Consider the following 24,747-nt stretch of genomic DNA (forward strand, 5'->3'; position numbering starts at 1 on the left):
TCTTAAGCCTTTTTACACACACACACACACACACACACACACACACGATGTAACTTATGCCTCTGATAATTCAAGAAGTGTTTTTAAAGGGGGGGTGGGTTTATGGAGGAATGAGGCCTGTAAAATAATAGTTTTAGTTTCATTATACTCAAAGAAACACTCGATCCTTCATGCAGACCTGTGCGGGCATCCATTAATACTGAAGTCGGAGGTCAGATAACATGTCAGTGTCGCTTCGATTGTCTAAAAAGTCTCTTTGCTTCATTCGTTTAGGCAGTTTAAAGACTGTGCCGCTCCTACAAAAGGTCCAAAGGGAAAAACCAAACAAAAACAAGTCACTTTCACAGGGTGGGTTCATGTGCTCTCGAGTCAGTTGTAAGTCAAGTAAAAGACATTTTTGCAGCTGGATCCTTAGGAACACGTCATGGTGAACGTCTTAAAATGGACATCTGGAGCGGAGGGACATTTTCAACCACCATCCACGTTTCTTAGTATTCTTCTGTAGGTGGCGCATCACAGGAATAATCCTTTAATTTAGTCAGTGTGTGTTTGTCCACAACATGCTGCACAGAATGTCTCTTTACTTTTCTTGTTTTTTTTTTTTTTCACACCTTCTAAAAACAGCTGCTTCCCTGAGCTTTTCACACTCATAGCTGCAAGACCCAATGCAGTGGAAGAGACAGAGTGGACCTCGCTGTAAACATACAAGACATAAAATATTTTCATGAAGTTCACGAAGAGTCCTTTAGGAAATAAGTTCCTAAAGGACTGTTTTGGAAGGAAAGGTTTAAACCACACTTTATGTTTCTGCAATCGATCCTGCTGCTGACGATGTTGATGTTCACTGGGTTTTCCCCAAAAATGACCACACCAGGATTTCCAGTGTGGCACATCCCATACAGACGTGCACATATCCCGTCATGATCCAAGTGTTTGTCCTCATCAGAGAACGGGGAGGTTGTCTCCGGGGCAACCTACTCATATGATCCTACGCTTCCCGCCGGCCGCTGCACACATCAGTGATCCTGAAGCACTGCGGATCCTGGCCCTGTGATTGGCTGTGAGGGGTGGGAGGGGGGGGTGAGGTGAGCCAGCAGCATGCAGATCACAGAGGGTGGGACGGCGAGCTCGTCTTAGGTGATCTTTTCATGCTGAATCTGGTAGTAACATGCCTGCAGGAGGACAGGAAGCAAAGCTTTTAAGGTCCATGTAGAAACTTACGATTCCCCGCATCAGTCGAAACAGCACAAATAATGATCGAACCAATAGACACACGTTCTTGTGCAAATTCCAAACATTTCCAGCCTATTATTCTCTATGGGAAGTTTGTTCTCCATTCTCCTATAATCAGGACAGCTTTATGTGAATCTTCCCGCTAATTCACTGCCACCTTCTAGGAAAATAAAGCGCATTTAAAGTAATGAGCTGCTGTTTTACCTTGAGTGTAGTGAACATGATTCCGTGCTCTCCGTGCTGCACACAGGGGTCCATGAGGTCTTCAATCAGGCTGACCTCTGACCCCAGGTTTCTGATTCTGGAGCGGGGGAAATAAGAGCTGATCAGTGTCATCATAGTGTGAACCAGTTATTAAATGACACAGAAAAATGTTTAGTTATTTGACAATCAATTACTTAGTTTCCCTTTTCAAGCAAAAAAACCTGCTTGTTTCAGCTTTTTTAAATGTGAGGAATTGATACTTTTCCAGTAGTAATTTAACTATTTTGAATGGATTTCCTCCAGCTTCACTTCTACTTTTGTGATGCTATAACCAACAGAATTGTCCTTTTTTCTTCTCAACACAACACTACGCTCTCTGTCTGTTCTGTCTGAATGTTGTCCGGGTGGTCTTTTTTTTTTTCGTTCTGCAGCTGACCTAGCTCGCAGCACCACGTAGAGAAAGACAGGGAACAGATCATCCATCGACCACAAGAAATCCTGCTTCAGCAGCGACTGGACTTCCTGTGTGATCTCCTCAAAGGTGAGCTGGATCACCTGCAGCTTGTCCGATGGCGTGAACGTCGTGCTGCAAAACAAAAGAGAAAAATTGATCGTGTGCAAATACAAATCTGGAAAAAGAAAACACTGTACAGTTTAATCAAGATGAAAATGCAGAAAAACACTCGACGCTAGTTTTTAAATAGAGCTGAACCTGATCTGCTGTAGTGTTTCCACTGCAGAGGCAAAGCAGGCATCCTTGGTGCTGGAGAGAACCTGGAGTCACAAAACCAGTGCAGCTTACATGCTTTATTCTAATAATTGAGCAAACTCTTTACACGGTTCTGCTCTCAGCAGAAAAAAACAATATTATGATATTTTAAGTCTGTATCTGCATAAATATTACATAAATGTCATAAACCTAGACAAAGCTTTCAAACACAATTCAACAAAGGGGACAAATAAATCCCACTTGTTCAATCATTTACTAGGAAAAATGATCTTGCAAAAGTGAACCACTTTATAGATTATAAATTATTCTGATGGGGAAATTAGACTCAGCTGTTTCACTTGTTGGCACAGCAATTAGTTTTTAAGTTTAACCATAGAATCGATGCCGTGCATTCATTCTTGTTATTCCTGTTGGGCTATTATCTAATCGCTGACAAACATACACACCTGCTGTTTCTCCCCCAGCACAGGAACTGAAACAGGCCAAAATTTCCTAAACACAAAACACACAACAGGTCACAGATTTGCACAAAAACGAAAGAAATAAGGTGGATTCTGTTCAGGTACATACTCCTGGACGCCCAGGAAGGCGAGCAGGGCAAGATCGGTCTGCTTATTGAGGCGGAGGACACACTCCCAGTAGACGTCGTCCTCCTTCTCTTTGTCCAGGGCGTACAGGGTGAAGAGCGGCGGGTAGAGTCGAGGCAGCAGGACCGGAAGCAGCAGAGCCGAGCTGCTCACCACATGGCTGAGGAGAAAAGACACACAGACAGGAGTCAGCGTGGTCTGATGACGTGTGGCCATTCAAGGCGACATCGCCCTAGTTTGTACCCAGGTTTCGGTGACTCCGGTGGGGCATCACTGGAGTCTTGCTCCTTTCTGTCCTGCAGGCTGGTGGTTGGCTCTGGAATTAGACCGCCCTCTTCTGGCAGGTCTGGGAAAAGAAACCTAGACACACAAGCAAAACTTTAAAAAAACAAACAAACACACACACGGAAAAAAGAACTTATTCATGTGACTGTTACTACCTGACGGTCTGAAAGATGCGGTTCAGGTAGGATTTGATCTCGCTAACAGCCTGATGCAGGAGACGGCGGTTGGCACCCACACCCACGTAGGTCATCCTGTAGACTGCCACCAAGGTCTCCACCAGCCGGCCCAGAGGGTGAAGAGGGGTGTCACACGCCTCAAAGAATAAATATGGAAAGAATATCTTTTACCTAAACCCATAGGGTGATAATTATGGTAGACTGTGTATGTGTGTGTTACAATTTTGGACTGAGATATGCTTAAACCAAGTAGTAGTAATGTCGTCGTAGTAGTAAAGCAAATAAGTTAAGATGATTTAAAAAGGAAAACGCGTGTTCGCTAAGAAGAACCCATGAAGACCGGGAGTTGAGGAGTGCTGGGTGAGCTCACCTTGATGAGGTAGAGGTGGATGGTGTGATATCGCTCCATGGTCATCGGCCCTGTGTTCTGGGGGATGACCTCCAGACCCTCCAAGGTTCTGCTGTGACTTCGAGACAACTGCTCTGGACTGAGAAAATACACCAAGCGCACGAGGGATTCGAAAATTGCAGTAAAAACAAAGTAAAAATGTGACCTACAGTATTTTGAGGCAACTATTATATTTTCCATTACCTTTACTTGCAAAGGCTGAACATTTCAAGAAAACCACAGAAATCCCACCTCAGAACTGTTAAATTGCGAGTACCTGTCCAGTATTTGTCTTCTGGTGTTGGCGAGTGCAACTGCAATGTTCTCCCAGGCCTTCCAGTTCTCCCCTTGACCCGGTTCCTCACAGCCCAGCTGTCTCCAGCACTCCTCAAACACTGCCTGCCACTTATCCTCAGCACACACGCACAGACGCCCGAGCTTCCTGCACCATCACAAACACACACACACTGTAATTACAGTACATCATAACAGAAACCTAGGACTCCACACTCTTTGGTAACTTACACAGCGCGGGTCTTCTCCTTGTCAGTGTCAAACAGGTGTGGTTTGAAGTAGGAGCCGGTCACTTTGAGGCCGGAGCCCCATTCACCACTAAAGGAGCCTTCCAGGTAGTCGCCATTCGCCATGGTCAGCACACCCTGAGGAAATTCCCCATTGGCACAATAAAGTATTTTTTTACTGCAAATACTTAAATATATGTGAAAATGTTGCCTTTATCTTTTTGCAATCCATTTTAGTAATTCATCGGCATATTTATAGCTAAAAAATCCTGACTTTAATTTAAAATGCACCACTGAAATTAAACGCCCCTTGGCGAGAATCTGTGTGCTGCATTGTTTATACCTTTCCACTGAGGGTCCAGTCGTCAGAGAATTCCCCCTCATATGTTGTGTCGTCCTCGGACAGGAGGATCCCAGTGCCCTAAAGGAGAGAGGAAAAAGAATTCAGTTTTTCCTCATCATTTCTCTCCAAGCTTGATCGGGAAGTGAAGCTTTTAAATCGCGTATAGCTGGAAACAGTAAATAGAAGGCGTAGAAGTAAAAACAGCTTTAAAAAGGCCACTGTTTCTTTGGAGCCTCCCTGGTAAGATGAGTTAAGACTCTAAAGAGGCTTTGAAATCCAAACTGAAAAATAGTTTATGTGCCTTTACATTTTTTATTGTTATCCAGACACCGCTGTTTATTGGATATATTCTTCACTTCCTGTACCTATATAACTGTATTTACACTTTGTCCCACTTCCACCATATAAAAACTTGATACATGGCTTAAGCAACTTTTTTTGTACCTGCCGAATCTATCAAACCTAGTATTACAATGTAAGTCCATGATCATAGCGCTTCCTTCTCCTGCTTCCTCTCATCTGTCCTCTGGTGAGAACTTCACAGAGAACAGGGGAACTGTAGAAGACGTTGTCCTGTCTCTGGTCACCCTCTCTGATCATATTCTTTGTATAATTAGTTTATAATCAATAATGCTGTCATTCTGATAAGATGCTTGCTCTGTTCATCGTGAAAGAAGGATCAAAAGGATCAGAAGTTGGTGTTGGGAAATTACCAAATCCTGCTAAATGTGTTGAAACGTAACAATGTTTGCGCCTTTACGCGGCATCTTGACTTTTACCCGATGTGGACGTGAAATGTTCAGGGTGATTTTACAGTCAAAGAGTTTCCAATCCAGTTCATCTTCCGTCACAACTTTGTAATGTACCAGACTCATCTGGCCTCTCTCTCTCTCTCTCTCTCTCTCTCTCTCTCTCTCTCTCTCTCTCATGTGCTCACCATCATTTTATTGTCTTTAAAGGTTCCTTCGTAGTACAGGCCAAACTGTGTGACGACGACCCCGGTGCCTTGCCGTAGGTGGTCCTGCCACATGCCCATGTACTTCTCCCCTCTGTGCCAAAAACAGAAAACAGCTCTCACCACAGCAGACAAATGTGTCATACATGCCCTGCAGATCTGAGACTAGGAAATATTCGTCTGACATGAGAAAAAAGGTTGATTCAAAGCATTCAAACTAAATCCTCCTAACATGACTGTACTGACGTCACACTCATGCCGTGTGGAAAAGGTGCGTAATTGTTCCCATTTTTAGCGAGACTGTTGTTGCAACCTGAGGCGGGTGATGGAAGTGGACGTACTTTGTGATATCGTCGAAGACTCCGTAGCCGGTCTTCTTGTCCTGCAGCCACTGGCCGATGAAGACGCTGGGGGAGGAGGTGTTGAGCTTGCCGCTGCGCAGCACGCCGTGGCCGTGTCGCATGCCGTCCTGGAAAAATCCATCGTAGACCTCTCCGCTGGCATACCTGCAGAAAAATGTTGGATGTGTCTTTCTCTTCTCCTTCTCTCAGTGCTAATTCATGACTAAGTACTTTTCTCCATATTTCTCATACACAAGCACAACACCTCATTTGAGAAAATTGGGCTGAAATAAAAGACCTAAAAAGGATGACAATCACTTGATTACCTGCAGACTTCAAATGTAATGTTTATTAGCAATCAATCTGCCAAGCACTTCCTGGATTTATGGATTATTATGTGGATAAGCTGCTGATATTAGCTCACACTCACCTATATTTCCCGAGGCCGTGCATCTTCCCATCTTTCCACTGTCCCTGATAGTAATCGTTCTTGTTGAGCATCTTATTTGGAGCCTCAATTTCACCAAAGCTACATAAACAAGAACACGAGAAGGACAAATATTTAAACTCATTCATATTTATGAACCAACTACACAGTAATTTTCAAGCGTTCAGCTCTCACCCGTCCTCTAATCCATTCTTGAACTCCCCTGTGTAAATTCTCCCATCGGGCCATTTTAACAGTCCCCTGAAAATCACAGCCTACATCAATATCAATATTTAAAAAGCTCCATCAACAATCAAAAACAGACAGTGTTGGTGTCCAACCTGCCGTGAGGTTTGCCGGCAAGCCACTGCCCTTCGTACGTCGCGTCTTTCAGACGCCCTTCCTTATAGAACGTGTAGGAGGCCGTCCTGGAGATGGGAGGCTCCAGCTTCTGGCCCGACGCTGAGCTAAGTGACACCGTTTCCTGCCCGGCTCCACTTAGAGCCTGATCCACCGCCTGGTTGATGGCACGAAGCCACTTGGTCTAGGAATGAATACACACTGTCCTGAAGAGCTCCGCCACATGAACATTTAGTTTTAAGGTTAGGATAACATGTTTTGTCAGTCAGGATAAGTTAAACATAGTCTACCTTCTCCATGGGAGAAGAGGCCAGCAGGGTGAACGTCTCCTCTGGTGTGATCACCTTTAATCCATATCTACGCACAAAAAAATACATTTCATACTTACTTCATATTGTGCAAAATATTGTTGGAATTTATTTTGCTCACTGTGGTGTGATTTCATAATTGTGTTCGCAATAAAACAACAAGAATGTGTGCATGGATGTGGCCGCTGAGACTCACATGCCAGTGTTCTCCTCCGGGATGGGCTCCACCCACAGCGTAGCCAGACGGAAGACGTGATGGGTGGAGAACTGAAGACGAGGGAAGAGGAGGAGGAGAGGAAGAAAGAAGAGAGAAGTTGAGTGTTTAGAAAAGAGACAGAAAAGAAAAAGATCAATGATTTATACAATTGTACCTTCTGCTACACTAAACGGGGAAAGACCTACTTCTACGAGGGTATGAATGTCATGTTCTTAATGCATTTTGAGCAGGTTTCCAGTAAAAAACCTTTTAGAACGTTGCCCTCATTGAATCTTTTTTCCTGACATGTTCCGGCAGTGGTTTGTGGAACTGGGTGTTTTGTCAAATATGATATGAGGCTAAACATCACAGATCAGACTCAACTTGACACCGTATTTATGAATATATGAAAATCTGAAATCTTGAATTTTAGTAAAAACCTTGTGCTCTAGGCATCATCAGGAACAAGGTGCAGCTGCTGCTTGTTTGTCATCATCTGTTACAGGACTTTTCCCATATTCAGTGGTGCAAATGACAAAATGAAAGATAATTCTCTTCGCAGCCCTTGTGGATGCATCATTTTGTCTGCACCTGTTATTACAGATCATTTGATATATTATAGGCCAATTAGAGAATCAAAACAAATGTATATTTTTAGTTGGAAAGGCTAAATAAAGAAGTAGATTAACACTCAGGTTGGTTCCACACTTTTACATTGTAGAAAGATGATAAAAATTACCAATATGTCTTATTGTGCACTTTCTGCACATTAGTTGGTTTGTTTGAAGCCTTTTTTCATCATTTTAGGCGTAAAATGCTCAAGAAACCTGGTGGAACAATGCATCTTCTTTCTCGTTAATGATGCCAGAGGCAGTCATGCAGGACAACATACAGTACTTGCCACTTTTGTTTTTCACAGCTCATTTGCACACACTCACATCACAAGACACTAAGCTGCCACTGAGTTTACTGCAGTAAACCAGATATTAGCAGCTGCTGCAGAAATAGCAAGCTTGAATTTCTCACACACACCCCCTTTTTAAAAGAGACCAGACTGTTTGGCATTGACAGAGTCGCGCAGTCAGGGAGGAAGGGAGGCCAAAATGTGCATGTGGGCGAGAGACAGGGATGCAAAAAGGAAAGATAGTGTACTACAGTGGAGGGGGAAAAGAAAGCGAACAGGGAAAGAGAAAAGGGAACTGCTTTGGAGAAATGAACCAGAAACTGATAACATTTATAGAATTTGGTAGAAAGGGGAATTTCGGCTAAAGCAGACTTTCAAATCCTCCGGTCACATGTCTGTGTACATGTGAACCAACAGCTAGAACCCAAGGCTTTAACAGGGCAAACAAAGATTTTCTACTAAACAGAAGAATACTTAAGAGTAAAAAGAGCCAACAAGCCATTCAATCTGCAGAGCCTCAGTCAGAGTCAGTTCACGCTCCAGTGCAGTGTCCCACAGGTAGAGAGCATGCAGAGTCAAAGGGCTGAAGATCAGTGAAAATCCTTTTGAAAGTCCACCAAGTACATGGGCAGTGCTGGGACTGTGGTTTTCTTTGAGCAGAGCTACGCAACCAATAACGAGTCAAATGATGAATAACCCAAATTACATAGCTGCCGGGGGATCATACATTATGTACACTCTCCAGCAGAGTCAGTGGAGAACTTGCATCTTTTTATGTACACTTTTTACCAGTTTCTGGAAACTTTGGAATCTTTATTATAATAAATTGGTGCGAGTGTGAAGTTTGAATTCTTTAGGACAATATGAACTTAGATCAAACAAAAACACTTAAACCAATAAACCACACTGCTGCTATAATTAATTCTTTCACCTGATACAGACAGAATTGTTTGGGCTTCGGTCATCTATGGTCTCACTTTTTAATCTCTACGTGGTCATTTTACATCTTTCAGGTCATTCTTTATTCCATTTTGCTTGTTCTGTCTGCATTTGTGGCCATTTTTTTGCTCCTTTAAGTCTGGTTTTCTCTTTTACCTAACACTGACCATGGGCCCGGGCCCATTCAGTAATCCACTCATGGTGTTTGTCATGTATTTAAATGCAATTCAGCTCCATCGTGACTGATCTTATGACACACAACCCTAAGCCCTGACTGTCACACATAAGGAAGAAGAAGAAGAAGAAGAAGAAGAAGAAGAGTGAAATGGGGGAGAATTGGGGATGTGTTGACATTTGCTGCTGGCTGCATACTTACGAGATTTTTATAAGGCGCCACGCCCTGACAGCACGGAGGCAAGCACACACAAACGCTTGAAACACACCAGGTTACAGTGTCGGAAATATGGACGGCTTTTAAAAAAATTAAAAATAAAAGTGCGACAGCTGAAGGAGTGAAAAGAGTTTGTGTGTGGGGCTGACCTGTGCATGGACCAAAGCATCGTTGAAGAGGATGAACCAGTTGACGGAGAACCTCCCGGCGTTCTGCAGGGTCAGAGCTTTGTTGCTGCTCTCACAGATAAGCCGGCGTTGAGGCTTCCTCAAGGAGTCCTGGCGACACAAAACGCCACTGTTCAGCCCTACGTGACACATCGAACGATGCCTTAATGGAAAAACAAACTGGGTTTACCGTCATTTTGCCGGGGAAGCTCTTCCAGAAGTGAAGGGTGTACTCAGCCTCTTTCCTTTTTCTCTTGAGCTGCCGCTCCAAATCGTCAAATTTGGAGGAGTTGTAATGCAGCTTCTGGTAATCACTGGAGCTCTGACAGAAACAGATGCAGTGACACGTTCAACACGGTTTTCGAAAGGGCGTCAATTTTATGTTAATCCAGTCATTAAAAGAGCTGAACATTTTTAAGACTTAATTGTTAATTTTACAGGTTTTCTAATAATTTCCTAAACAGACAAAGGGATGTAACTGGTAATTATTACAATTAGTTCCTGAACATATAGATTGCATTGACTCCTATCGTCTATACATGTCTGTTTGCCCTACCACTTCAAAGCAGGTGGCCAGTTTGAGCAGCAGCCGACTGTACTCGTGAACGTGCCGAGTCGGGAGGTAGAAGAGTGCCGCCAGGAGGTCAGCCATGGGGGGGTTGTCTTCACTGCACTCCGACAGCCTCTGGAGCAGCTCGGGACTCTTCCCGAAAAAATCTCTTTAAAAAGAAATTTTAATTAATACACACCAAATCGTCTGATTTACATTTAAAACTTGCGTTGGATGAGTGTGCACTCACAGCGAGGGCTTGGTGAGTGCCTGGAAGCCCCCCATCACCTGGAAGTTGCAGAGAGAGCTGCAGTACCTTCACAAAGATAAAAAGCGAGAACAGTAATCAGTGTTTTATACATTGCTCTTGCAGCTATAATATATCGTTTAAAGTAGTAGGGGCGTAATAGGGGCGTACTCCTTATGACAGTCGAGGAAGATTCCTGTGTGGTCGAGTACAACCAGGCTGTTCACGTCGCGGCCACGGCGCAGGTTGGCAGTGAGGCTGACAGCATGCTGCCCTGTCAGGTGACAGAGGTAGCAGAATCGGCCTGCAAGTTTCTGCAGGAGCCCAAGGGCCACCTGGCCAAGAGCTGAGCTTAGAGACTCTGGAGGAGAACGAAATAAATAAATGAAAACCAACATAAAAATGACCTAAAGCTAAAGTTTATCTCGCTCTTACCCAGCTCCAGCAGAGGGGATATTATCTGGGACTTGATGTTGCACAGCTTGCAGTAGAACTTCCTCTCCGCTGAGGCGAGCTCGTGGAGGCTGGCGATGAAGCCCATCACATTCCTATCCGAGAGCGCCATGCACCGACGGCCACCCGCGTACACGCCGCTCACGTAACCCAGCTGGAACACACATTAAACGGAATGAGGACGTGCACGCAACCTAAAATGACGTGTTCATAAAACTTCAGTGGGGTGTGAATAAAATGAGGGACTGAATTTATACTGCGTTAACTAATGTTTCCAATAAAGTTATTACAATGTTTTTATGACTTGTATGTACGTATGAAAGCATCAGCTAGCAAAATGTCTGACACCTGCAATAAACCAAACTCCCTTTTTCCTTCATTAATGTTTGTAAATGACTGAATATAGGCTCTAATGTGTGATCTTGTTTTTTGATTAATGTTCCTTCATTTCCTGTTTATTTATATAGAGATTTTGACTTGTTTGAAGTATTTAAAATAAATAATGTGTTCGTATGGCATTTTGCTTTTGGCTTCATTTCTAAATAAAAAAAATTTATGAATCAAATATTTATATTATATACAAATTGTAGAGGTGATCTTACTCGAATCTGACACTTCAGCACATGCTTCACTCCGGAAATCGTTGTTAGACAAACATTGCACATTTATTGTACTTGCTTCTCAACTTAGCGGATGACAGATCAATTGTGCAAACAACTTTAAGCACATTGATCTCACAAGCATGTTCACTAGCAGTTTCATCAAACAAGTTTCTCAAAGTATGTGCGAACTCACAGAACACGGTAAGACACCGTGTGTCTACAGCTACACACAGAACCTTTTCCTTCTACCTTGTTGCGACCTTGCAGCCAGTTCCTCTGCTCCAGCTACCGTGTCACGTCTGCATCCTTCAGTAGCTGAACCGAACAACATCTCTCTTTAACAAACCCTTAGCATTGTTTCCTTGACCACTGCTCAGCAAACTACAAAGGCAACTATCAAAGCTATATGGCGTCACTAATGACATCATCAGTACACAGACACATCACATAAAACAAATAACTAAACTGTGGACCCCTGGTTGGCTCATACATAATTACTTTTCGAATTAGCATAGATTTTTTTAAAATTAATTAATTAATTTAATTAATTAATTAATTTAATTATCGAAATTGACTAAGTAAATATTTCTACATACTTTCTACACAAATCTACAAATCCACAAATCTTATTTGTCCTTACGTTCATGCAGAAGGGTAGCAGAACAGGCTGTGGGGTGTAGCCCCCTCCCCGCTCCCCCTCGTCTTCTGCTTTATCCTGCTGACACATCTCCTTGGCCTGGCCTGCCTCTTTCTCCTCCTCCTCCTTAACCTGCTGTCCACTGTAATAAATGATGGGCTGGATGCAGTCTCCATCTGCGAGCAGGAGGGTGTGTCTCTTCCCAGCACTGATGTCCCACACACGGATGCCCTCTGACAGCTGGAAGAGGAGGAGGAGACAATAAACATAAATCTCATGGATTTGTGTGTTTTTGTGGATGGTTACTGTACAGTACTGTATATACTGTATGAGGTGGCATCCTCACCTTGGCAAGACGAGGAACGGTGCTGGGTGTCTCCATGTGTCCGAGCTGACCAGAGCTGTTACTGCCCCATGAAAATACCTGCGGGATACAAACAAAGATGCCTACACGTTTTATATTCTAATAGGCAGATAACAGAACTTATTTTTAATAAATAAAACTCTGACTGACCTGAGACTGAGCGGTCAGAGCGAGGGAGTGATGACTGCCAGCTGCCACCAGCACTACTTCCTTATTGTTGAGACTCTTGATGCACATTGGCTGTAATCTGCAAACCAAAACAATGTCTCTGGGTTCTCACAACGCTGCATTAAACAACAGCAACACATCAACATTATCATTACATTTCTTAGCGGGACTACAAATAAAATAACCTTTACATTTTAGCAGTGCAAGTTCTTTACATTGGCACCTTGGCTGTGGGCAAATAGAGGTTTCTGCTCCTTAGCCCTGTACAAACATCTTCCCTCGAACAAACACAAGCTACTACCTGGCTAGGTTGTCTCCTTGCCCCAGCTGTCCGTGTTCACCGTGACCCCAGCTCCACACCTCCGTCTGCATGGTGGGCAGCACCTCCTGGGCTTCGGGGATGTCTCCTCTTAGAGGCGTGAGAGCAAACGCACGCATTCTGGGACGACCGGCTTTCCTCAGCAGCCGTGGGGACACTGTAGTTGCACAGAGAGAAAACAACATCTCCTGAAAGTCTTACCACTACTACTTACATGAATGAAAGAAGTTTAAGTGAAAGTTATGGAAAGTGCCTTTAAATCCAACACAAAAAAAATAAAATAAAAAAGAAAGAGAACAAAAGTGCGCCTGCACAGAGATGGTAGCACCATTGAGATCAGATCACAACCTGGTCATGCGGTCGGTCACGCAGCAGACAAACGATGACAAAAAGCCTGTAGGCAGCAGACACAACAAACACTGAGTCTTTATGTAATCATCTTTGTAAATAAAGTTAAAAGTGAGGGCGGGTGCAATTTTGGTGCTTTTTGCCTTTGTTTTAGTATCGGTTACACCAGTAATACTGCAACTGGGGGCAATGGTCATAGTTTCATGTGGCTGCGTGGAAAATGTGGAGCCGAGCTTAAATGACGTGCTTTTTGTCATAAAAGTCATGTAAAGCAAAAAAAAATAATAATTAAATGTGCATCATATCCTTGAATGTGCCGTTTCCAAAAACCTTGTTTTAATAACCACAGAATTTCAAGTAACTCAGACAGTTACTACTTTCGTAACAAACCAGGGTCAATGGTTGTCAGTAATAATAGTATTGTTTTAGTAAAATATTTCGCTTGTGTCAGTTTTAGCCTTGTGGACAAAAAAAAGGAGCCACTGCTAAAAGGTAAAGGACTAAAAGTACCCACACACACGTCTGTGGCCTCCAGCAGTGATCTGGTCGCCCAAAGGACACAGACCAGCTGGCCGACCGAGTCAAGTCCACCCACCTATCCACAGTACCTGTTCATTCTGGGTAACAGCCACAATATTGTATCTGCTGTTCAACCTTTAGATTAGATTAGTGTAGATTCAACTTTATTGTCATTACACATGTACAAGTACAATGCAACGAAATGCATCCTTCTTGTGAAAAACAGGCAGAGAAAAGGCAAACTTCCACCACAGCCCTGTCTTTGTCACCTCTGACAGCTCGGCTAGAGGCATAATAAGAAGGCCAAACACTGATCTGCATTCCTTACTGCATTCCTCAGTGTTTTAATCACACAAAGGGAACCATTCAGAAAGGCTAAGGTCGCTCAAACTACACCTACACGTAACTGTCAAAGCAGGGCGCACAGACTAATGCTTGACCTGCCATGTTGTGTGAAAGCACAGGTTTCATCCAAACATTTTTTTTTTTTTTGGGTGCATTGTCTTGACACAAGCAAAGTCACTGTAGCTGCATGCAGGACTGTAATCAGAAGCAAGGTTCAGCTGCATTTAGAAATAAGTTCTGAAACTGTGCGCTGGACACGAGATGTGCAAAATGTTTACAGACTAAATTTGCATAAACCACAATGACAAGCGTCTGCATTGAATAAAGCCTAAAGCAAAAACAAACACGGACAACAAGCTGACAATGACCTGCACACGAGCAAGCCGTACTTACGCAGCAGGGAATAGGAGGAGGATAAGAGGTGAACAGCGTATCTACCCTGTGAGAGGAGTCCTGGCAGCGAGAGGCGGCGCCGCAGACATTCCGCCTCCTCCTCGCGGATGTCGCCCGTGCTGGAGCTCTTCTTCCCCTGCATGGAGTCCTCCTGGCGGACACGTTCAGCCGTGTTGTCCCCCACTGCGGGGATGGCACCGGTGAGCCCCGCTGCTCCTCCTGACCTCAACACTCCTGACGGCAAGTATGAGTTCATGATCTTTTTGAGGGACAATGCCTCGTAGGTAGAGGCGACCCGCTCGCTCACCGCTGAGGCGCAGGAGGCCACCAGGTTGTTGAGTGTGGAGCTTGGGGTGGTGGTAGTTCCACCTGCTGAAGGCTGGAGGAGAAACAGAAAAAAAGTCTGTGGAGTTTCCTGAAGTATTTAAGCATTCTGCGTTTCACATCAGAGAGTTTCTCTTATCCTGCAGATCTCATATCTGATGCAGTCAGACTTACCAGCAGAGAGTGAAGCCCCCCAGCTGTCAACTTAGCGTCCCCCTGTGCGCTGTCTGACAGTTTCTTTAGGTAGTCTTTCACAGCCTGCTCATCCGGATAGGGTGAATTTTTAACCCCGGCCACAGCGCCGTCGTTCCACTGAGCCGCGGCGTCAGAGGACGAGAGCACTCCATTAGCTAAGGCCGATTCTCCTTTCTCTGAGTTGTGGAAGGGGGCGGGCTCACCAGGGGCATCAGAGTTATAGATGGAGGTTTGGGAGGGGAGGACGGGTTCAGACGGGGATGTTTTGAGTCTTGGCGTGGCGGCAGGCGCCTCCAGCCTGCTTTCATCCTCAGTTAGCTCGACACCGACTGGGCAGTAGTGACTGTCAGAGATGATGACATGGTCCTCTTTGTCTGTCATGGTGAACAGCAGCTGGTTACACTGTTTGCATTTGTCCACTGGGGGCCGATGAACGTCTTGAGGGCCCAGGCAGCGCACCAGAGCCAGACTGTGAGACGCCCCGCAGGCCACCTGCAAGACATACCTCCCTACTAAGTGTTCAACCTTTTGTGGTTTCCAGACAGGAAACACGAGGGCGTTGACGCCCAGCTGGCAACCACTGCCCCACGTCCACACCTCCCGCTGCACGGACAGCGCCAGCGTGTGCTTCTCCCCACAGGCAAGCTCCAGCACTGCTACCGTCTGTGGAGGACTGGTGGCAGAGTCCAGGACACCCACTGGAGTCGGGTTCGGGACGGAACTGAGGCCAAACAGCCCACATTGTCCCGCGCCGTTGTCCCCCCACATGTGGACACCGCCGTCTTCTGTCACCGCACCGCTGTGGAAACTTCCAGCTGCCACAGTGACCACCTGCTGCCCACTGAGTGCGCTCTCCAGTGTGGGCGCCGCAACCTCGGGTCCTTGACTCTGCTTCCATGGCAGCTCCCCAAAACTGTACACCTGTCCTCCTGAGTCCAACACAGACACAACGCAGTTAAAGAGGAACAGTTTTCTCATCACAAGGCTGGGCTTCAGTTCTGTCCAGAGAATAAGCTTCAACTAAATAAATGAACGTTAACGGTCAATAAATGTCAGTTCAAAATGTCCAAAGTATTATTTGCATATATATTTGCATTGATTTAAGCGTAATCAAGCACTGATTAGCTCCACTGAGGAATGTTATTGGATTTCTTTGTCACCTCACTGTTTTCCTGCCTGTTTAAAGGACACTAAAAAGGGCGAAAAGGTTTACCTTCCACCAGCAGAACTCCGTGTCTTTCCCCAAGGGCGACCTGAAGGACCGGCCGGGGCAGAAGCAGCCTCTCTGGGGTTAAACTACAGGAGTAGCCTTTCCAGGTGTGGAGCAGGCCTCGCTGTCCAACACCGTCATCCCCAGAGCTGCGAGATCAATCCGAAACATAATGATTAGAGGTGTAAAGGTTACAAAAAAAGTTATCTCAAGTGCCACACAGTATGTTAGTCGATCACACTTCACATTTGTTTATATGTTTATTTTGGTTAGGGAAACGCACCTCAAAGCACAGGAATATTACATGTGTAAGACTAATGCACAATTGAGGGGGATCTTAAAGCACAAAGAGACGGTGAAGGTGTGTGGGCGGCAGAAAAAGCAGAAGCAGCATTTCTCCCCCCTTCGATGGTAGCAGCATTACAATTAAATAACAGCAGTGTTGTGAGTGAAAGCAGAAGTGAGCACAACTCCATCTGCAGGCGATGTCACATGGTTGATCACATCTGGGCAGCCAGCCAGCCTGGAAAAAAAAAACAGTAATCCCCTTCAGAAGAAGCGTGGAAAGACCCACCTTGTCCTCTGGGTTTCCATGAGAGGGGCTTATTTCTTCATGGCCGTGTCATGCTGAAGGCTGGGGTCACTCCTGAATTGACACCTGCAACACATTTCTCGCTGGCTCACATCTTGCGGTCAGTGCAAACAAAAGCGTGTCTGGCTCCGTTATAGGGGGAAACCCGTCAGTTAGCAAGGTGAGAGGTCAACTGGGTATTACTTTCATTTTCTCCTGTTAAAACATATTATCTTCACGTTCAAACTCCTTTCCCCCTCCTCGACTACTTGACGCCCAAACAGAACCCAAACATAGTCGGTATACGGTGCACGGAAGATCTGTCAGGTGTTTCCATCAGTTTCTGCAGGTGAACAGTCCCACTGCTAACGTAGCTAACATTAGCTTCCCGTTCAGGCTAGCTACCTAGCCAAAGCGCTAGCTCAAAGCCCTATTTCTTATTCATTTCTAAGGATAAAGAGCTCTTATTTCCTACCAGCCGGTCCTTGTCACTTCTCCTTAAGCTGCTCACACAGACAGACACGCGACACAAACGTCCTTTTGCTCGTCAGGACACTAAACGACGCTTCTCGTTAAGCATTATCTTTCAATGTTGACACAGTGCCGCGGACGCCAGAGATCGTCTACGCACAGAGACACTCACTCCGCACCGAGACCGAGGCACGACAATGGGGGCGTGCATTAAAGTGATATCACACTTTTCTTTTTTCTAAACATGGTGAAAGTTCGAAATATGAGATACTACAGTAGATAACAGTTAGCAACTGAATCAATAGTGAATTACTCAAAACATATACAATGCATTGATAAAATTAGTCAGACATATTTTGTAAACCATGTATCAAATGCTACTTTGCTATGAGAGACTTTCCCCACATTTTTGTCCATGTGAAAAATACTTTTAAATGACTTTAACTTTTTAAATAATCCCATTGAGTAAAATAAGTTTTAATGGAATTCTCTTCCGTATATAGACTGTGCTCTACCGCCAAGACAACACACAATATTATAAGAGTTAAGTGGTATGTTAAACCTTAGTGATGACACAAATGCAGTTTACAGAGGTTGAATGAAGATAATTAATCACATGTAGGATTTTCACTAATTAGTCGGAGTCATGGTTTCTCATATCTAACGAGGGAACCAGTTTAACAAGCTGCTGTGTGACATCACAGGTCAAACCATTCACTGTGATTTAATAAAAATAAAAAAACAGCCAACCCTTATTTATAGGGCACCTTTCTTCCAAGATCCATGGGGAACAAAAAAAACCAAACCATCTAAAATGTGTTGGATATGATGCATTTGTACAGAGAAAAGATTTCAAAGGTGCCAAAATTATTAAAAAAAAAAATGTAAACTGTCCCCAACGGGAAAACACTGTGTTTAATAGCAGCAGGCTGTGAAACATATACAATGGTTGGCGTCATTTTCAGTCACCAGGCGCGAGACGGGAGCCATAAAATCCCCGCGATGATGCTCCATCCGCAGACGCACACAGAGCCGGGCGCAGCTCACAGCACCTGAGCCAAAGCGCACCGGGGCTTCGTGCTGTTTCCAATGGAGCAGAAACGAGGTTTGATGGCGCTTTGCTGTTGCTGGATCCTCCTCATCAGCTCCGGTGAGTGAATCCACTAAAATACAGTTTCTCAGAGTGTATAATTTAAAAAACAAACAAAACAACAAAAACACGTGTGTGATTTGGTAGGAACGTGTTAAAATATTTATAAACACCAACTTTATTCACCTTATTAACTTTAATATAAAGTATATTAAAACACACTTTTAATAATTTGGACTTTTAATAGCTATTTTTATAATAGCTATCAGTTACTTCCTCTGGTGTTTTTTTCAGGCTTGTATAACAAAAAGGAATCAAAGACATTTTTTTGCATGTCTTTGATATGTTTGGGACACAGACAGTGACTGCAAAGACACACGAATTGACTGACAAGACACAAAATGACTGCAAAGACAAAAAGCTGTGGTCTCTTCACGGCCAGTTGGATTTTACACCTGTTCGAAACCAGACGTCCACATCTTCAGAGACTCTGGTGATTCCACCAACATCCAGCCACGTACAAGCAAAATTAATCAAAACGTCATGTCAACACTATAATTACATTTACGGAACCACAGAATGGTTCGTTTTCACGTCATTTACTTTGCATTTCGAATTTCTTGTCATTTTTAACACATTTTTATCACATTCATTCATTCATCATTTATGGTTGTTGTTCTGTCTCCTTATTTGCAATTTTCTTGGTCATTTTCTGTCTTTTATTCTCTCCACTGTTGTTTTAAGTGTCTTTGTTTTCATTTTGCATCTGTTTTTTGTGTTTGGGTTGATTTCTGTTTGGGTGCATTTAGTCTTTTAGTAATTTTTCAAATATTTGTAGTAATTTTCATTACTTCGGGCTCATGGTTTTGACTATTTTGTCTCACTTTTGATGTTCTGACATCATTTTGTGTCTTTTTTTTGGTTATTCTCTTTTCCCATATGGTCCCTTTTTTGTGTCTTTGTGATACAACCAAAAAAACAGCTACCATCACACAACATGGGCATCCTCGCACGTTTGCACAGCTTGGGCTCTTGGCTCGTCGTTTCTTGCTCAGGATAATCCTAAATTGCTTAGTCGCCAAACCAAACCTCTGAGACAAATAAAAACACAAAAGGATTTAAACTGCGAGCAAGAAATGATGTGTCAGACAGAAAACTTGAATGTTGACTTCTTGCCCAAAAAGATCAGCCTGTAATGGAGCAGATTTCAAAGGGCAGAATTGTCCCTTGAAACAACCTTTGGAGAAGCAGAGGGTTTAACAGAGGGTGAGTTACTTCCATCAGACTCATGAGGACTTCTTCTCCTCTTTGTCTGTGTGTCTGTGTCAGTGCTGACTGAGGACTGGACTCGTGTCCACACTGAGGACGAGCTATTCAGGAGCTTGTTTGGACGCTACAGCAAGTGGACCCGTCCTGCACGCAACGTCACCGACATGGTCATCGTCAAGTTTGGCCTCGCCATTGCTCAGCTGATAGACGTGGTGTGAACATGTGACTGCACACACAGGCACACACACACACACACACGCGCACACACACACACACACACACACACACACACACACACACACACACACACACACACACACACACACTCACACACTAACTGCTCGTTTTTGTCCATCTCTGTTTCTGAGGATGAGAAAAACCAGATGATGACAACCAACGTGTGGCTGAAGCAGGTGGGAAACAGACTGAACCTGATTTAACTTTAAATCTTGTCGCAGAAACAAATCTAAATGAAAAGTGTTTGTGTGTGTGTGTGTGTGTGTTGACAGGAGTGGACAGACTATAAGCTGCAGTGGCGTCCCTCTGACTTTGACAACGTGACGTCCATCAGAGTCCCTTCTGAGCTCATCTGGGTGCCTGACATCGTGTTGTACAACAAGTGATCACACACACACACACACACACACACACACACACGAAAATACTGCTTCAGCTTCAGAATTGTGCCTTTGTTAATCCATCCATGGATATTAACATTAAAACACAAAACACAAAATCATCAGGAGAAAAGGTTTTTTAATGTTTGGCAAAGCAAAGAGGATTTCAAGGCATTATTTTAACTTTGCATTAAAGAAAAGGCTGTTTTTCTCAGTCCGTAAAAGGCAAAGAACTCATTGCAACCTGTGAAAAGGCCTGTCAGTGTTAGGTCTTCTATGCACAGACGCCTAAACAAAGTCAGTTATGAGTTTGTGTAGGTGGAGCTGGAAATTATCTGTAGAGATCAATTACGTGCTTGATCCATAACAATGTCCTCATCTGCTGAAGAGTGAACAAGGAGGGGAGGTCACGCGCTGAGCCGAGCGTCTCGACGGTAACCCTCCCGCAAACCGCTTTGGTGAAGCGTGCGGATTTTCCTGTTGAATAACTGACCCCGATCCCGTTGTAGCTGCACAGCGTTGTTGCATCATGCAGCTTTAGTCTGGTTTCCTCCGCTCGGGGCTCCAGGAAGCTGTAAAAGTACAATTTTATTCTGGGCTGAGATGAAACGTTCACGTCCTCCAGTGTTTGTCTAAAGGAGCTTTCATCAGAAACAGTGTGGTTAATATTCAGCCATCAATTATTAAAGAGGGTGTCTGCAAACGGGCGCAGCTCCAAGTTTGTTGGTTCACTTTTTGAGTTTGAAACATCACAAGAGGGAAACAATCCATTTCCCCTCTTGGTATCTTCTTGCAGTGCAGATGGAGAGTTCACCGTCACCCACATGACCAAGGCTCAGCTGTTTCACACCGGCCGTGTGCGCTGGGTGCCTCCGGCCATCTACAAGTCGTCCTGCTCCATCGACGTCACCTTCTTCCCCTTCGACCAGCAGAGCTGCAAGATGAAGTTCGGCTCCTGGACGTACGACCGCGCCAAGATTGACCTGGAGCCCTTTGAGAACAGCGTGGACCTGAAGGTGGGAACGGGTTGTGCCACGGGTTGTGAGGCCGAGCACAACCTGACAGTATTTAAAGACGAGGACGTGAGTGGAAGCAGGAAAGAGGACACTTACCGAATTAAAAGGACTTTTTTTGTTTCCAGGATTACTGGGAGAGCGGAGAGTGGGCCATCGTCAAGGCAGTGGGCACCTACAACACCAAGAAGTACGACTGCTGCCACGAGATCTACCCCGACATCACCTACTACTTCGTCATCCGCCGCCTCCCGCTGTTCTACACCATCAACCTCATCATCCCCTGCCTGCTCATCTCCTGCCTCACCGTGCTGGTTTTCTACCTGCCGTCTGACTGCGGCGAGAAGATCACGCTGTGCATCTCCGTGCTGCTGTCGCTCACCGTCTTCCTGCTGCTCATCACGGAGATCATCCCGTCCACGTCGCTGGTCATCCCGCTGATCGGGGAGTACCTGCTCTTCACCATGATCTTCGTCACGCTGTCCATCGTCATCACGGTGTTCGTGCTCAACGTGCACCACCGGTCGTCGGCGACCCACTCCATGCCTCGGTGGGTCCGGAGGCTTTTCCTGGGCGCGGTCCCGCGGTGGCTGTGCATGAAGCGGCCCCCTCACGGCTTCAGGCCTGTCAGGTGGGACACAAAACTTCAATAATTTCTCACAAATATTTTTAAAAAATCTGCTGAATTTTGTGCTTTTGTTCCTCAGGCGGCAGCACCTGACTCCCCATCTCTCCCACATCACATCCACCTGGACCACGCAGGAGCCTGACATCCATCTCCATGGTTACCGGGAGGATAACAGTTGCCACAGCAGCCAGCATCTTAAATCTTTGCACACCGGAGATGGAGTCCACTTCTGTGACACGTTCCCGTCCCTCGGCTACACCCTCTTGGACTGGAAGACCCCTCCCGTGCAGCAAAGCGTTCTGTCTCCTGCTGTTCTGTCAGCCCTGGAGGGGGTCACGTACATTGCAGAGCATCTGAGGACAGAGGACGCAGATTTTTCAGTAAGTGTCACGACCATTTTGTAATCAGCTGTTGGGACATTCTCAGTCTCTTCTTGTTCTGTCCACAGGTGAAGGAGGACTGGAAGTATGTAGCCATGGTTGTGGACCGGATCTTCCTGTGGATGTTCATTATCGTGTGTCTGCTGGGCACAGTGGGACTCTTCCTGCCTCCGTGGCTCTCTGGGATGATTTAGATGTGCGTTTAATGTCCACAGACCCTAAAGAAAAGTTACAATCGTATGAGGACGGAAAGAGAGACAGAAAGACAAACCGATGAAGATACTGCCCAAAGTGGATCTGAGCATTTTCAAAGTGACTAGAAAAGCACAAATGAATGTGACTCCATTGCACATTCTTGTCTAATTACGTAAAGAGAGACATGAGGAGGAAAGAACAATGAGAATGAATGAGTTATTTAAGGTCTGTATTGGCTAATTGTGCTGCTTTTCTTCAGTTCTCACTGTGATGTCTTTTTATTACCAAGGTGACACATTCAGGTCAAAGCAAAGAACTTTTTAAAAACTGCAAATAGTCACAAACGACCCTAATTAGTCTGAACTGATCACATTCAGCGGGTTTATGATGGGCGTGACAATAAGTTGGTGAAAGCTAGTTGGGTGCAGCAGCGTCACATTTTACTAAAAAACCATGTCGTCACACTGACACTGGGTTGTTTTTACTCACATCGGCGCTGATGTAACTCATTAATTCAAAGAAGGACAAATTTGTTGCTGCTACAGATTTGTTGCCTTTTTGCCAAATGCCTCCCACAGGCGTCACCAACTGAGCACACACACACACACACACACACACACACACACACACGTGTACATGAAAGCATTTCTAGCCTCACTCTCAGAAGTCAGCGTGGTAATTAAAGACATTCACAGCAGTAGAATTTGTAATTACAGATGTCTATAACTTTGATTTTTAGTAGATTACATTTATGTGGTACTGTACAGACAACAACGGTGTAACCAGAGGGATCCAGGAAGAGCTTGGTGATCCTGCTGAGACGAGCAAGACTCAGCTTACGTACCGGCTAAAAAGTCACGTCTTACGTAGCAACGCTGAAGAATTTACACCGTGAGAATTAGTGTTGACTGGATGGAAAAACGAATCCTTTTTTTTTTACCAATTCTAATGGTACAGCACTGGTAATAGCATGGGAACAAACAAGGCCCCTTTTTAAAGTCCAGCTTCATCGAATTGAATAGCTATGAATGTTCTCAGTATTTGAGATGCACAGTGACACAGGCGGAGTTTGTTACTAGAGATAGCTTAAATAAATGATTAACTAAACCCTTTATGATGATCAATAACTGTAATTTATTCCAAAGTACTACTCTAATCTCTTGATAGTACATATTTAAACGCATTATGTACATAATCAATTTTTACTTCAACTACTGAGTAATAAAGCAGGTTGCACACTTTACTAGGAAGCTCCATGTTACCATCAACCTCAAAGGCTCAAAGTAGAGGTTCTTCTTAGTATTTCAGCTGTAGTTTCTAAATACTTACCTACTTATTACATGTGGTGATTACAGAGTTTGTACTGCATGTATTTACAGGGTAGCTGTTTTATTTGTGGAGTAAATTGAAATCATGAATGTCATTGCAGGCAGTATCCTCACTTCTACAGTCCCACGGCTGAAAATCAACTGGATTCCAATGATCTACTCTTAATTGTCTACTTCAACAAATGCAGCCAGTTTGGATGTTGTGCATGTTGTGGCTCATTTTACCACAGGCAAAATCGTTGTACAGCATGTGTTGAGAGTGTGTTGAGAGTTTGTGTGGGACATCTGGACACATAACGTTACTGTGAACACTTCTAGAACAGAGATGTGGGAAACATGGCCACCAGGTCAAACAAAGGAGGCTTTTTGTTCATCTGAGGCACGAGATGTATTTTCTGTCTCTGGCAAAATCAGTTAGTGAAGCGTGTCGAAGCATGAGAGACTGGGTTGTGGTTTGGTTTTATGAAATAAGTCAAACTGAGAAAATGTTTTGGGACTAATTGTTGTAAGAGTCTCTTGGAAACAACATAATGGCTTCAAAGACAGACATAACATCAAAATCCAAACTTCAACCATCTTTAAAACCCATCTTCAGAAGTTTTACTTTTGAAACTTCTACTTGAATCAAGAATCAACTGAATACATGTTACACAAAAGAACCACTGTTTTCTAAGAAATGGCAGATTACGCCACCAAAGCCCGAGACAACTCAGCCATTTCCAATTTTTGCAAATTGACCTTTTCCAGTTTTGCATCTGGAAAATAAACATGACTGATGCTTGAACTAAGGACATTGCCTGACACATTTATGTCTATATTATATAAATAAGTTTTCTCCCTTTGCTTTTTTTAAAATTTTTGTTAAAAATAACAATTTGAAATTATTATTCTTATGTATTATCTTATGGTCACAGGGTGACAGTGTTAACATGTTCATTAAAAACACAAATAAAAATACTATTAAATAAAGTATTCTTACGTTAAATTTTATTAAATTTTTATGGTATTTATTTTATGCATGTTATGTACTTACAAATGTAAAAAGAAAACTACTTA

The 24,747-nt window shown here is 44.1% G+C and overlaps 2 protein-coding genes across 6 annotated transcripts; one reads left to right on the plus strand and one right to left on the minus strand.

Annotated features, from left to right (window-relative positions):
• Positions 1–28: 28 nt before the first annotated feature.
• als2b (alsin Rho guanine nucleotide exchange factor ALS2 b) lies at positions 29–17,307 on the minus strand. 5 transcript variants are annotated; one of them, XM_067502023.1, is made up of 35 exons: positions 17,176–17,307; positions 16,704–16,787; positions 16,133–16,278; positions 14,899–15,848; positions 14,401–14,779; positions 12,778–12,952; positions 12,459–12,555; positions 12,291–12,368; positions 11,948–12,184; positions 10,688–10,859; positions 10,424–10,613; positions 10,256–10,321; positions 10,012–10,174; positions 9,646–9,777; positions 9,438–9,566; positions 9,274–9,297; positions 7,055–7,125; positions 6,841–6,907; positions 6,532–6,734; positions 6,386–6,451; positions 6,194–6,292; positions 5,764–5,928; positions 5,405–5,516; positions 4,468–4,545; positions 4,129–4,262; positions 3,881–4,045; positions 3,586–3,703; positions 3,195–3,352; positions 2,998–3,114; positions 2,738–2,914; positions 2,614–2,659; positions 2,150–2,211; positions 1,874–2,023; positions 1,438–1,534; positions 29–1,172 (listed from the first exon to the last, which is right to left on the minus strand). In XM_067502023.1, exons 2-35 carry the CDS (start codon positions 16,721–16,723, stop codon positions 1,134–1,136), a joined length of 5,082 nt encoding a protein of 1,693 aa, XP_067358124.1. In that variant the 5' UTR covers positions 16,724–16,787; positions 17,176–17,307; the 3' UTR covers positions 29–1,133. The 5 variants fall into 5 exon arrangements, with proteins under 5 accessions (XP_067358124.1, XP_067358126.1, XP_067358125.1 ...); XM_067502025.1 differs by having other exon boundaries at positions 14,446–14,779; positions 16,704–17,302; XM_067502024.1 differs by lacking the exon at positions 9,274–9,297 and having other exon boundaries at positions 16,704–17,302.
• A 107-nt stretch (positions 17,308–17,414) lies between these two features.
• Positions 17,415–24,670, plus strand: LOC137125880 (neuronal acetylcholine receptor subunit alpha-2-like). Its single transcript, XM_067502077.1, has 8 exons — positions 17,415–18,321; positions 19,591–19,742; positions 19,899–19,943; positions 20,040–20,149; positions 20,944–21,163; positions 21,289–21,791; positions 21,868–22,168; positions 22,237–24,670. Exons 1-8 carry the CDS (start codon positions 18,261–18,263, stop codon positions 22,360–22,362), a joined length of 1,518 nt encoding a protein of 505 aa, XP_067358178.1. The 5' UTR covers positions 17,415–18,260; the 3' UTR covers positions 22,363–24,670.
• The last annotated feature ends 77 nt before the right edge of the window (positions 24,671–24,747 follow it).

This window comes from Channa argus, chromosome 4, assembly GCF_033026475.1.
Source record: "Channa argus isolate prfri chromosome 4, Channa argus male v1.0, whole genome shotgun sequence".
Taxonomy (NCBI): domain Eukaryota; kingdom Metazoa; phylum Chordata; class Actinopteri; order Anabantiformes; family Channidae; genus Channa; species Channa argus.

Coding starts and splice junctions, on each gene's coding strand:
- LOC137125880 (XM_067502077.1), top strand. CDS start 18,261: ATGGAGCAGAAACGAGGTTTGATGGCGCTTTGCTGTTGCTGGATCCTC. Junction 19,944..20,039: donor CCAACGTGTGGCTGAAGCAG/GTGGGAAACAGA, acceptor GTGTGTTGACAG/GAGTGGACAGACTATAAGCT. Junction 21,792..21,867: donor CACGGCTTCAGGCCTGTCAG/GTGGGACACAAA, acceptor TTTGTTCCTCAG/GCGGCAGCACCTGACTCCCC.
- als2b (XM_067502023.1), bottom strand. CDS start 16,723: ATGGAAACCCAGAGGACAAG. Junction 6,452..6,531: donor GCCGGCAAACCTCACGGCAG/GTTGGACACCAA, acceptor TGTGATTTTCAG/GGGACTGTTAAAATGGCCCG. Junction 3,704..3,880: donor AGAAGACAAATACTGGACAG/GTACTCGCAATT, acceptor GTATTTTCTCAG/TCCAGAGCAGTTGTCTCGAA.